Below are 14,381 nucleotides of genomic sequence, written 5' to 3' on the forward strand. Positions count from 1 at the left end.
ATGTTATCTGCAAACTTGATTATGGAGTTAGAGCCATGCACAGGCATGCAGTCATGGGTAAAGAGGGAGAAAAGGATTTAGCCCAGCACAGAACCCTGCGGTACACCATTGTTCAGAATGAGGTTCGAGAAGTTGCGGCTGATCCTGTTATTTACTCATCTTTAATATTAAGTTCCAAAGCCCATCCAAACCACTGGGAAGTGGGACTTATTCTTCCTGAAGTGTACTAGCTCCTACTTCAAAGCGTTCCAGGCAATTGAAGTGGAACGTAAACAGAAAACATGGACGACGAGCGCCATAATATAATAAACAAGTTGTGTTCAAATTACAGTGTCTAAAACAACCCAACAAGCAGAGAAGTACAGTTTATAGCTTATTCGTTGAAGCTTTACCTCTCACGACACGAGACTCCATGGGCGCTGTCATTATCCTCCGACTTAATTTTGCGAAGGAGTGTGCCAGTAGGAGGTTCCACTTTGACAGGCATTCCAGTGCACTTTTCCTAGTTGGATGTAGGATAAGTCCCACTGGTTTGGATGGGCTCTGGAACGCAGCATAAGCTGACTGTAGTGTGTTGGTGATAAGGTCCAAGGTCCAGATGGTTATGAGCTTAGATGGGATTGCAGTATTAAAGGCAAAACTAAAATTAATGAATAGCATCTTTTCATATTTCTTGCTTTTGTCCAAGTTAGGCAAAATGCACATCAGCCAACTGCTCAGCACAGATCTTAAAAATTATGGGATGCCATCAAGCCCAGCCACTTTATATGCATTTACCCTGCTTAGGGTAGAGCACACATTGCTGGTATCTTGACTCTGAACAATAATCTGCATCTTCATCACCACCATCATCATCATGTTATCATGATTATCATATCTTGTTATCAATATCATAGTCATTATTATCGTCGTCATCACCATTATTTCTAGTATAATCTCACAGTTCATCCCAAGAATGAATCCTCTGTATCTCTGGGAAACAAAGATGAGTAAATCAAGGAGGAATAAATCGTAGTTTTATTTCACTGGCGAGACAAATGGATGTTTTATTCCAAATCTATTACCTCTTACAGACTAAGCTCGATGTTTCCCATGTCTGTCTGGGGACGCAGAGACCCTATCGCTCTCGATGCTCACCTGCGCGATTTCTAGATTTACCAAGGTTGTAAGGAGCGCTGAGCCAACACGACCAGTGGAAACTGACCTGACATGAATCTTCATCATAAATCGAGATGATAAATAAAGACTCTTCTGATTGTTTTATGGTCCCGTGTCAGACTTAAACCACCCGTCTGATTGGCTGAAATCCTTTTCCATTGATCTTAGTTATTTTAGTATTGATAAATGTCTGATTGGAAAACATTTTTAAGCTGACATAACCCAACTCATGCACTTTTAAACATTTTAGATGAATCTACCTGCATCTGCAGTTCGTAGCTCAGCTGGCAGCGAATTCTGCTTGCAATGCCAAGGCCGAATGTATACTGTAGGATATTGAATGTGCAGTAAGTTGATATCAGTTCATCATGAAAATGTTATAAAACCCTTTGCAAATAATTTACAAAACATATACATATTTAAATTATTTATCCGTGTAGCAAAATAATCTTGCCTTAATCCCAAAAATGCATGGCTTACATTCCCTTACAGAATTCCATAGACGGATGAGCAGACTGAAAGATGTGTTTTTTGATCTGTAAAAATTAAAATATGTTAATTTACCTTTTATGCATACTTTTGCATGCATGAAAGTACCAAAATATGGACATAGGACACAAAGCATTACCCAATATAACCCCATGCGCATCCACCGCTTCCTCCAGCATTGCAGGATTCATGTCTTCATAGTTAAATAAGGAATGTAGATAGTGAAAAAAATCACATTTAAATCCCCGAATTTATGTTCCTGAAGACAGACATTATTCATGGAATTTCCATTCAAATAACTTCTGTCGTTTTTGCTTCTTTTAATTATAGACCCTTACTTCCATCTTTCACGCAGTTAACCCCTACATTTCTCTGTTCCCCGTTTTATAAATGTAAACTCTGTTTTACAATAATAAATTACATCTGTCCATCACAGTGTGCTTGGTCAATCAATGTCAACCCAGCTTCAGGCAACAAACTTTAAGCAAATTTTTCCTATTTACACAAAAAATTCCCATATTCTCCACCCATGGCATGGAGCAATTCCTATGGGTCTCCAACATTTCTATAAATAGAAAATATTATAAGTTATCTAATAAATAAGTGTAGCCGTGAGACCAGGTGAGTAACCGGGAACAGAAGGGTTATCCCACCTCCCTCCCATCCTGGCCGCACCTCATCGTCCCCTCCGCCCCAACCCGGTTATATAAGAGATGGTCCGAGCATCACCTACGCTCTCATCCTGAAGAAGTGAACCAAAGCGAATCGGAGAAGCATGATGTGTTCAATGCTGCAGATCACCATTTTGCTGTTTTTTGTTCAGGCGGGAGAAGGACGCTGGCTAAGAACCCTACTAGGTAAGTGGAGGTCATGACCTTTGGGGATAGGGCATTTTGTTGGGTTCTTGAACATTATTTTGAGTTTTACATGAGCAACAACCACAAATATATTCTTATGAAAATGCAAAACTGCTTTTTTACAGGACCGACTGCACCTCTCAACAATGAAGAGAGAAAAGGAGAAGAACATGAAGAAAAACCCGGCTCAGAAAAGCATTTGGAAAGGGAGATCCGATCACCCCGCAGTGTCGACTCCCCATGCGCTCTGCACTCCATCCTGCTGCAGGTACGAGACCTCGGGCTCGGGTACGACTCGGACGAGGCCGTGCCGTTTAAGTACTGCAGCGGGTCTTGCCCTCGCATCGCCACCAACCACGACCTGACGCTCACCAATCTCCTCCAGAGTGGCGTTTTACAGTACATCGGCCAATGGCATCACCAGTCCTGCTGTCGCCCCACACACCACGAAGACATGGTCTTTCTCGACAACAGCCATCGCTGGCACAAAGTGGATAAACTGTCTGCCGCAGCGTGTGCATGTATGGGGTAGGGTCGAAGGTGGCCATGTAAAGACTTTTAAAAGTTTGTTTATCCTATTAGTGCCTTTGAATTTAAACAAAAGGCTGTACTGCATTCATTCAGGTATAGAGATCTCACGTAAGAAACAGGTTATGAATGTAAAAATGTATATGTATGGAAAATGCATATAGATATGTATATATTGCTTTCTTTAACAACGAGGCTTAATTGGCTTATTTTTTGCAATGTCAAAACTTTCAGGAGACGTTTAGTTTTGGGAACACTATGAGGTGTTTGAGGACCCAATTCTGAGGTCTTTCAATTTTCCATCTGAACCAAAATTTAAACATATTTATGTGTTATAAATTATTTATTTATTTGAAACCCACTTTTAGTGCCTAATAAATTATTGTTAATCTTTTTTTATTTCATGTGCCTTGTATATATGTGTACAGTTCTGAATAAAAAAGTAAAAGCTGTTTTGCTTATTTTGTCTGAATTAACTAACCCAGAAAAAAAGGAAACTAAAAAAAAAAAAACCTTGGCCTAGCTTATATGATATTTTCTGTAAAAATCCAGGTAATTATGTTTTTTGAGGAAAACTTTCCAGGACTTTTCTCATTTTAATGGACCCCAACACTTAACAGTTTTAATGCAGTTTAAAATTGCAGTTTCCAAGGATTCTTAAAGATCCCAAACAAGGCATAAGGGTCTTATCTAGCGAAACGATTGTTATTTTTGGCAAAAAAAATAAAAAATATGCACTTTTAAACCACAACTTCTCACCTTTCTCCGGTCCTGTGACGCGCCATTGCGACCTCACGTAATACGTCATCACGTCAAGAGGTCACGGATGATGTATCGAAACTACGCCCCAGTGTTTACAAGTGTGTAGAAAGAGGACCGTTCCGATGTTGTTGTATGTCGAATGATACTAATTAATGTCTTTGTGTCAGTTTATTGTTTAAAATGGTCCGCAAATGTGCATTTCATATATGTAACACGTGACCTTTCAACGTCATTGCGCAACTAAGTGAGGTAGCGCTGGCGCGTCACAGGACCGGTGATAGACGAAAAGTTGTGGTTTAAAAGTGCATATTTTTTATTTTTCTTGCCAAAAATAACAATCGTTTGGCTAGATAAGACCCTTATGCCTCGTTTGGGATCATTTAGAGTCCTTTGAAACTGCAATTTTAAACTGCATTAAAACTGTTAAGTGTTGGGGTCCATTAAAGTCCATTAAAATGAGAAAAATCCTGGAATATTTTCCTTAAAAAAACAATTTCGTCTCGACTGAACAAAGAAAGACATCAACATTTTGGATGACATGGTGTTGAGTAAATTATCTGGATTTTTTATAAGAAAATTGACTAATCCTTTAAATAAGATTTTTGAAAAATGAAAGCAATTTTCTAACTAAAAATATGTTTGTAATATTTAGACACTTTAAACAATTTACAATCAAAGACGTCATTTTTTGTAAAAACAGATTCACTTTTATTTATACTTTATATAAACATACAAAAACAGCACAATCCCTAACATTTTTTCTCATTTAATGACTCGTGAGTCCCGCTCATGTGTTCGATATTCAATGCCCATTACTCGGCTTTAATATCTTTCACAGTTTCATCATCAGGCTCCGCCCCCCATACCTGAACACGCCCTTCCATAGCAGTCAAAAGGCAGGGCTCCGTGGGATGAAACGATAGTGATTGGACAACAGCTTTCCCAACAGGCAGTTTTAAAGTCAGAGAGCCCTACAAACAAATTTCATGCATATTATATTTTGAACTACAATTATTAATCTACAATTTTTGTGCTCTGGGAATCTTACCTCCACCAGATCCCAGTAGTAAACATGACCGTCCTCCGAACAGCTGAGAACATGCGTGTCTTTATCAGACAGACAGCAATCGAGCTTATAGCCTTTGTTTACATGGCCTGTGTACCTGGGGATTACACATATACAGATTCATTACAGATTTACACAGGTTATAAAGAAGCAAATCCTCGTTGTATTTCTATAGCACTGGTCCTGTTTTGTGTTGTACATACTCTCCAAGCATCTCCCCTGTGCTCTTGTCTATGAGACGCAGAGTCGAGTCCAAACTTGAGCTTAGCGTGCATTGTCCATCTCGACTAAAGCATACGCAGGTGATGGGACCTGTCAAAAACACATGAAACAAATGACAAGAAAATCATAACAACAATAAACGTAATCTCATTTTATGAAGCTTCGGCAGAAATACTCACTTCCAACGAAATCCACATGAAGCTGACCCATCCGCAAGTCATAACGCCTTATTCTGCCATCCACAGACCTGAAAAATGACAAATAGAGTCACTTTAATAGTACCACATTTCAGAATCTACAAATTCCCACACACAAACTGTAGTTCTGTACACCTGAAGCCCTAATAAATTTAGTTTGGTTCTGACCCGGTTGCCAGCTCGTGCTCCGACACCTTCAGACTGCTGATTCCATCTCGAGCTTCGTCCAAGATCTGGATCGGCTCCATTCGTCTGGATCTAGTGTCCCAACACCGCACCGTACCATCAATAGAGCCTAAACAAAAAAACATACACAGATTTAGGGCTGTTGTTGTTGTTCGTTTCATTATAAATTTTTCCTTCCTTTAAATCCATTTAAGGCTGACATACCTGACAACACCACAGTCGCCTCCTCGTTGAACTGCACACAGTTCACTTTCTAGGAAATAAGTACAACAAGAAGTGAACAAATAGTGAACAATTACAAAAAATAATAGCAGCACGCTATTTTTAATATATTTAAGTCTGCAAATTTGTTTGTTTATTTCATTTGGTGTATTTATTTGTACCTTCGCAAGCAATGTTATTCATTTCCACTGTTGTAAAATGTATTTAAATGAATAGGAATAGATATAAATAAGTGCTGGGCATAGATAAATCTAGATTAATCTCATACAAAAAAAAAGAATTTTTTTGCATAATATATGAGTTTGTGCTGTGTGTAATTATTATGTATATATAAGTACACACACATTCATGTATGTATGTATTTGAGAAACATTCACATGTGTATATATATATATTTATTTATATTTTTATATATTCTATATTATTTTTCAAAAATGATATATAAACAAAACATTTCTATGTATGTTTGTGTGTGTGTGTTTAAATTTACATAATAATATGTATAATATTTTAATCATAAACCATGCAAACACATTGTACTATACAAAATACAATGGAATAGCAATGAAATAGGTGCTCTTTAATCTGCATTAAATCACTCAGGTATCACGCTAAATCTTTTTGCAAATGCATATTGCGATATCCACATATGCAGTATCGCACTAAATCTTGCAGCCCTAACGCCTGTTTCACACATACTCCGTATGCAGTGCGTTTGCGGTGCGTAATTTTTTACGTAGCCATGTTAACAGGTTAGAGCTTTCACACAGCATACGTATGCGGTCCGTCCTGTCCGTTGCAGATGCGGTGCGGTGCAGCAGTGCTGCGATCGTTTCGGCAGCGAGTCTATTTTTGCTGTACGGCACGCAAGCTGCACGAGCTGATTTAAAGTGATAGCGCATGTTTTGTGGTCAGAATGAACACTGATTTACAAAAAAATGCAGTAATTTCACTCTAAATGGATGTAAATAAAGTTTTTCAGTAGTTTTTTCTGTAATTTTATTTGTTTAATCCCAGTATGAAGCAATTAAGGCAAAGCACTTACCACGAGTTAAAAAATAATATGTATAACATCTTGTTAAATATTCTACCGTGTTTATATACATTGCATATACATAAAGTATGCTATTAATTTTACCATTGTTTAATTATACTAACATAGCCTTTTAGTTTTTATTTGTAAAACAACAGTAACCAAATTTATATTGTCTTATAACAATATCCATACCCATGGAATTTTTAGTCAAACTAAGGGAAAACAAATCATAATCAATCTGACAAAAACCGCTTTGTTAACCGTTAAAATTATGGTGAATTTTTCTAAAGAGAACTATATAAAATGATCTGTTTGATAGACGGGGAAGCCCACCTGTCAATCAGCGCTATTATAACAGAGCGAGGCGAGAGACGAACGTGCTCCGTAATATGGAATAATGTGTTGATCTTGAATGATTGTAAGAATACATTTGCTTTAAATATAATGTTTTTCATACAACATTTTGGGAGATAATAATGATTTTTTTCAATTGTTATTGATCTTATTTTGACTTGTTGCAGTTATAACAGCGTTTGGCATATTTACCTCAGAGTTTGTTTCAGTAATATTGCTGTTTTTCCGGTAATAATAATACAATTTGCATGTCAATATTGCTTCCTTGTCTGTTTATTCATGTCATTATGCTGTTATTTTAATTATGTGAGAATATTTCTTGCCATATGAGCTTCATTGCCGTTATATAAATACTCTCGTCTATGCAAATATATAAATAGTATAGGAAATGTAGCCTATAATGTAACCATGCATGTCACCTATATTTTCTCTTCAAAAGTTATAATGCTAATTTATATTTATGATATATGTGGAGATAAATAGACCTTTGATCATCCTTTCATGTTTCCTGACCATAACACTAGAGATTTTAAACATCCTAGTCTATCAAATAATATCTAAAGTATATTGTTTTGTGAAGAAAAAAAACACAGCAGGCTATTATATAGTTTATTGATGAGGCGCTTTTCAACAGAAAGTGTCAATTACCTGATTATTTGATACGCAGAAGCAGCGGTTAGCAACGCACTGCAAACGGAGTATGTGTGAAAGCACAACGGATGCTTGACGGATCGCACCGCATACGTACTGCAACACGCACCGCAAACGCACTGCATACGGAGTATGTGTGAAACAGGCGTAAGCAGGATTCTGACTAGAGGGGATATAGCGATGGCCAAATCTCGCAATGTGTTGGGTTTAGGGTTAAGCAGCGGTCACACTAGACTTTGAGCATGCAAATATTTGTCGGACATTGCTGCGGGGAGCAGCTCATCAATATGATCTCTGGCTTCGTCGATTTGTTCTTGAGAGAAAAGTCACGCAGTGACAAACCAGTTTTGTACTGGTCACAGCGCTCCACGTGATAGAAATTCGCAGGTTACCAGACTTACCGTAGGTTTACACCAGCCACGTTTGAGGCATCAAAATCGAGTCTATTTTGCCGCTTGAACATTTTGAGTTTACTTGCGTCATTCACACATGAAAGCCGCCCGTGAAATTCTAGTCATTGAGACATTCATGTGGAAATTCATGTCATGGGAGGGGCTTCTGCAACTCTGCTCGCTTTCTGTAATCACGTCACTACTAGAGCAAGCTCCTGATTGGTTTTTCCGCCAAAGTTAAAATTTTTCAACTCGCGCGTTTGCCGCGGCAACGCTCAATTCGCGACATTGATGCAGAACCGCGTCTACTGCACCGCACTAAACGCCTCATTCGCGCCGCGAGACCTCCAGACGCACGTCAATGTGTCTTCACATTGAATTAACATTGAAATCACTTGCGCTGGACGCCTCTACCGCCGCTGGTCTGAACGCAGCATTAGGCTACGTACACACCAAAAGCAAGGCATCGCGTTACTCGCTCTGGATTACTCGCAGGATTTAACTTCGTGTCATACGAATTTTTAGCTCAAGTTAAATATTTTCGCCCATATCGCGTCATTCGCATCGGCTCACCCGAGGACGCGTCTGATTGCGTCTTTGCATTGACTTTGTATGTAATCTACTTGCGCAAATAATTGAACTCGCATCTGGTGTGAACCCACAGTGAAACTTTGCTACGCAGCGACCTACGAAATATCGTCGTACAAGCTTGCGTTTCCGGTCTCATGCACTCTCATGCATATGAATCTGGAAGCCAATGGAACGAAAAGTCTAGTGTGACTGCAGCTTTAAGTTTGGGGGTAAGATAAAAACAGCTCTCATCCAACGAGATTTCACGAGATTTTAGCAGTAGCTGTATCCCTTCTAGCCACCTTCCCTAGAAGTAACCATGGTTACAGTGGAAACCATCTCACCCCGGCATGTCCGCGGAGTTTGCGCGTCACCTGCCCGCTGGCCACATCCCAGAGAATGACGGTCTTATCTGAACTGCACGAGCACAGCTGACTGTTGTCAAAAGAGCTAAAACCACAAGAGTTAAGCGTTTATTATAAACAACAACAGAACATTTTTCCTAAATAAATTGAATACTATATAATACAAACACTTACGAGTCCACATCCAGCACCTCATAGCCGTGACCGGTGTAATTCTTCAGGAGAGTCCCGCGACTGCCACTCCACAACTTCAGAGATTTATCACCGCCGCAGGTCAACAGATAATTCCCATCAGCTGGATAAACACAGATACAGATACTCATCCACACGCTTTTGAAAATTAACTATGATTTTACTATAATAAAAATAGTTTTGTCAGCTTGATAAAGAGATATGCGTAAACTAACGTCACAGAAAAACAACAAACGGATTAAAACTGCAACCAAACGTGGTCCAAACACAATTTATTTTAATAGTATGATATAATAATAACAATAATTCTTTAAATTAACTTAGTAAAATGAAAAACAAATACTCTAAATGTTTCTATTATTGTCCATTTATTTAGGAGACGCAAATGAGACAGCGGTGTCAACAAGTACCCGTTACTTTTCTCAGCGCTAGTCATCATAGACCAATCAGAATCGCTTGTGCGTAGTAAGCTATTTAAATAACAAAAACTACTGATATTTAAATGCATTATTAGTTTTTGTCTGTCGGATTTTTGAAACCAGACTTCTGCCTTAAATGAAACTCACCGTTGAATCGCACAGCTCTCACAGCGCCTTGCTGACAGTCTATAGTCTGGAGCAGATGCTTCGGCAGCTGAGGGCCCAGAGGACGCGGCTGTGGAAACGCCATTACTTCAATACAAGCGTAAACACATTTTTAATAACTAATGTGTTCATCTAAACCACGAGCCTGCATAAAATCTCTCGACTGCATCAAAACATTTCTTCTGTGAATGTGTAGCGACTTGATATGCTGCTGTGAGCGCCACCTGCTGTGTCGGCAACCACAAAAGTTTTCTTAAAGGAATAGTTCACCCAAAAATGAAAATTCTGTCATCATTTACTTACTCTCATGTTGTTACAAACCTGTATAAATTTATTTGTTCTGATGAACACAAAGGAAGTTATATTGAGAAAGGTTTGTAACCAAACCGTTTGTGGACCCCATTTGCTTCCATAGTAGGAAAAAAATAATACTAAAGAAAAAGAATAAATGGGGTTTGGTTACAAACATTTTTCAAAATATCTTACCTCGTGTTCAGCAGAACATAGAAATGTATACAGATTTGTAATAACATGGGAGTCAGAAAATTATGACAAAATTTTCATTTTTAGGTGAACTATCCCTTTAAAGGAGTCATGTGACCCAATTTCATTTTTTCCCGTTGTTTTAAGATTGTTAAAAGATGGGATAGTTCAACCAAAAATTTTAACTCTGTCATAGTTTACCCCTATGTTGTTCTAAACCTGTATGAGTTTTTTTTTTTTTTTTTTTTTGATGATCACAAAACAAGATATTTTGATTAATGATGGTAAGCACACAGCTGATTGTAACCATTGACTTCCATAGTAGGAAAAAATATAGTATATATAGTGTTCAGAAAAAATGAATTCATACAGGTTTAGAACAACATGAGGATGAGAAAATGATGGCAGAATTTGCATTTTTGGGCGGTGAACAGTCCCTTGAAAGCCCCCATGAAATTAAAATTAACCTTTTTTCTTTCAGTATAAATACGGTAGGTTTAAGAATAAATATAAACTGGTATGGTCCAAAACACTGACAAAATCCTTATACAGAAGATATGAGCATTCAAAACATACAGTTTGGCACATGAGAGTAAAATAGATCATATCACACATACAATTTAAACATCATGCAATCTGAACAATCGGCTGGACATCACACGTGTCAGTCACAACAACAATTGCATGAAGTATTATTCATACCATGCACAGGATGTGATTGGTTGCTACATTGTATAACTTTGTAGGAACCCAATTTGACATTTACACTGTCTGTAAAATCATGATCAATACTAGCTAGTTGGCCGGAGTCTCACCTTTGATAACTTGCCATGTTTAACAAAACTACAGAAGAAAAAGCAAACAATGAATTAATAACAAAACCATTGGTGTTAAACTGAGATATGATTTAATGGTTGGATAGGTCCAAGATGCATTACAAAAAACTGAAAAAGCTCTTCGACATTTCAAAATTGTTATTTACATCTGACCAGATACAAAAACAAACTTTCTAGCTCAATATGCACTACAAACTAATGATTTTTCTGTAAATAGCTGCTGCAAGTATTACATTTTACACAATAAATCTTAAAAACCATTTACTAACCAAAATAGAGATACAAAAATCCCCCCCCAATTTTTTTTATTTTTTCTTGCCCCTGCTAGGTTTGGCTAAGAGGGCAGGGTCGATCTGATCTGGTGTCAGTCCTCGTACGGAGAAAAGACGAGCAGCGCGTTCCTGCAGCGTTCCTCCGCATTTCATCCCCCTATCCATCAGCTCTTTTTTCAGCCTCTCCAGACCCAAAACTTCCAACTCCTCCACCCCACTCACAGACAGCAGATCCAGTGGCCCTTCCACCTAAATACAAAAATAAAGACGTCAAGAGATCACAAACAAAACTGTAACATGAACACCACTACCTTTTACAAAACCAAATCTCACCACTTTCTCTATCTGACTGGGGCTTTCAACTGGAGATCTCTGTGGTTGTGGCACATCCTCCTCTCCGGTGGTGCTGTTTTGCGTGATCTCATCTGTACTCTCCTTCTCCGTCTCTTTCTGCACCTCCTCCTTCTCCTGCCTGGGTGTTGGGGAGGTGGGTGCAGGACTGCAAGAGGAGCTGCTGGGTTGATCCTGTGGTTCTGTACGGTCCTGCTCCCTGCTGGTGGATGTCAGTGAAGCAGGTTTGGGGACCTCATGGCTACAAGAAGCTTCAGAGCCTGAGGAAGAGGTAGAAGGAGATGCTTCGATGTCGCCCTCATCACTGCTTTCACCAGAAGAGCCCATGTCTTCCATTCCCCCTATGCCAGTCCTATTGGATCAATTAAATTTATTATTAATTTGTTATTCATTCAAACTACATAATTAAGGGTTTCTTTACACTTACCACAAGCATGTCTTCTTTGCTTTCTTTTTACTATCGGTAGGAGTCGGGCGCTTGCGACTCGGACCTTCGCCCGCCTGCACAAGCCCACTAGAAGAAGCCTGCATACCTGAAGAATATAAAGACATTTGGAAATTTAAGTAAGAATTTTTTTTATCAGTACCAAGACTCTCAGTTCACCCAAAAATTAAAATTCTGTCATCATGTTTTTACAAACCTGTATACATTTCTTTGTTCTGATGAACACAAAGGAAGATATTTTAAGGAATGTTTGTAACCAAACCAATCAGAGGCCCCATTGACTTCCATAGTAGGAAAAAGGAATACTATAGAACTGAATGGTGCTTCTGATCCCAAGTTACCTTTTAATACTGAATCCTCCAGTCTCTCAGAGAGGTCGTGGCATTGCTGTTCATAATCGGTGTCTGTAAAATAATGTTTCGGCTCTGCCAGTTTCCTCTGAATGCGCTCCAAGCGCCGCTGCTCCTTCTCTGCCTCTCGGTCCGCCTGCTTTTTCAACCAATCTGCCATTCTGCACGAAACAAACACATGGTTATACAATCCACCCAAGTATGATGTTACGCTTTAATGGTGATCTAATGTTAAAAATCATAAAACATCAAGCATAATATATAATCCTCATCATTACTGTTTCTCATGGTTGACGTCCCGAAGTCTTCTTCCGCTCAGATCTCTGCAGGCCTCACGGTTTGTTGTCTTTTCAATTTGTGCACCGAGGGCCCTTAGCATAGAGCCAAAACCTACAGAAAAAAATATATCACATTAAAAACATCACCTTGGGAAAAACAATGCCTTTTAATACAGTGAATCAGATGGTAATACCGTAGCACTTTGATACAAATCATAATGATAACCATACGTACAAAGGTAAGTATCGTGGTATTTTGTTAGTGTAACCGATTAGACCAAACATGATAGGCATACAAACTGTGGTCTTTTTAAAATACTAAAATGTTGAAAACTGAATGTAGTGTTAATCTGTTAAAATCGAGTTACCTCCTTTGCCCCCACATAATCGAGGCTCCACGCGATAAACAACTCCAGACTGAAGCAAGTCATTACTGTCAGATATGCGTCCATTACTCGTCACATAAAAGTCAGTGAAAGAAAGAGCCTGAGAGAAAAAAAATATTTGAAGATTACATTAACAATCATTATAAAGAAACTAACAAACAACCGTTAAACGTACAACGCACTCTCAGATTAACATAGATTAACGCTTAACTCTTCTCACCTCTTTAGTAATAAAATGATCAATCAGATCACTGACAGTCGAGTTCAGACCGATGGTGAGATTAATAAACCTCAAATTAGGCGAAACAACAAAGAGCTCCATATTTTCCTCCTCTTCTTTGCCCGTTCTAGAAGACGTGTTTATAAACTTCCGGGAAAACCTGTGACGTACTTTGACGCAACTACGGAATCCGAGAGAATTTAAATGGTCAGTTGCGTAAATAAAAAATGGGCCTTTTTTATTTCAAGTTTTTTAATGTCTCCTTATGCTCGGGTTCTTGTAAGAAAGCAGTAAAACATCTCTGTTGTTACAATAAATTATTTTATTATAAAATGAACTGGTTTAACATTGATAGTGAAGCTTCGAATCAAATGAACCAATTGCTTCGAAAATTGATTCAGTTTTTCGAAGCGTTCGAAACACCACACACGCTGGCGACACCTGCTGGTCAAAATTTTTACTGTCCAAACACCTTACACTTTATTTTACAAAATAATTTCAGGATTTGTATTTAAATATGTTTAACTTAATTAAGACATAATTAAAAGTGTATGCGTTTTTAGTTTTATTTAGGGCAAACAAATCATTAAAACTATCTCCCCTTTTAATTATGCACATTTTTGTCATTTAATCTAAAAGTAGACAAATTTGTAGTGTTATTAGTCAGAAGGGTGCATGTTTTATGAATTTGCATAATAAATCTGACCCGAGTTCACCTAACCATCTCACCATATTAGACGCTGGTCATTTGTGATCAACTCCATCCAGTGGTGAACCATCGGATTTTCGAAACAGTTATGACGTAAGGAAGCCTCGTTTGCTAAAATCACGTGACTCTGCCAGTTTGGTACACGTTTCGAACCAATTGATTCGAAACTAAAGATTCGTAAAAGGTTCGAAGCCTCATGTAGAAGTGCTTCGAAGGCGAC

General features: G+C 38.3%; 3 protein-coding genes across 3 annotated transcripts; 1 reads left to right on the forward strand and 2 right to left on the reverse strand.

The window, feature by feature from the left end:
- Window positions 1–2,216: 2,216 nt before the first annotated feature.
- LOC135741270 (persephin) lies at window positions 2,217–3,399 on the forward strand. Its single transcript, XM_065259917.2, has 2 exons — window positions 2,217–2,504; window positions 2,630–3,399. Exons 1-2 carry the CDS (start codon window positions 2,423–2,425, stop codon window positions 3,034–3,036), a joined length of 489 nt encoding a protein of 162 aa, XP_065115989.1. The 5' UTR covers window positions 2,217–2,422; the 3' UTR covers window positions 3,037–3,399.
- A 1,113-nt stretch (window positions 3,400–4,512) lies between these two features.
- On the reverse strand, window positions 4,513–10,032 carry wdr83 (WD repeat domain containing 83). Its single transcript, XM_065259886.2, has 9 exons — window positions 9,814–10,032; window positions 9,230–9,350; window positions 9,035–9,140; window positions 5,670–5,718; window positions 5,448–5,574; window positions 5,262–5,329; window positions 5,064–5,172; window positions 4,843–4,957; window positions 4,513–4,765 (listed from the first exon to the last, which is right to left on the reverse strand). The coding sequence occupies exons 1-9, from the start codon at window positions 9,914–9,916 to the stop codon at window positions 4,607–4,609; spliced, it is 957 nt and encodes a 318-aa protein (XP_065115958.1). The 5' UTR covers window positions 9,917–10,032; the 3' UTR covers window positions 4,513–4,606.
- A 1,172-nt stretch (window positions 10,033–11,204) lies between these two features.
- On the reverse strand, window positions 11,205–13,611 carry sde2 (SDE2 telomere maintenance homolog (S. pombe)). The gene is made up of 7 exons (XM_065259607.2): window positions 13,453–13,611; window positions 13,215–13,332; window positions 12,847–12,958; window positions 12,560–12,729; window positions 12,201–12,306; window positions 11,756–12,125; window positions 11,205–11,671 (listed from the first exon to the last, which is right to left on the reverse strand). Exons 1-7 carry the CDS (start codon window positions 13,552–13,554, stop codon window positions 11,456–11,458), a joined length of 1,194 nt encoding a protein of 397 aa, XP_065115679.1. The 5' UTR covers window positions 13,555–13,611; the 3' UTR covers window positions 11,205–11,455.
- Window positions 13,612–14,381: the final 770 nt, after the last annotated feature.

This window comes from Paramisgurnus dabryanus, chromosome 24 (genome assembly GCF_030506205.2).
Source record: "Paramisgurnus dabryanus chromosome 24, PD_genome_1.1, whole genome shotgun sequence".
NCBI lineage: Eukaryota > Metazoa > Chordata > Actinopteri > Cypriniformes > Cobitidae > Paramisgurnus > Paramisgurnus dabryanus.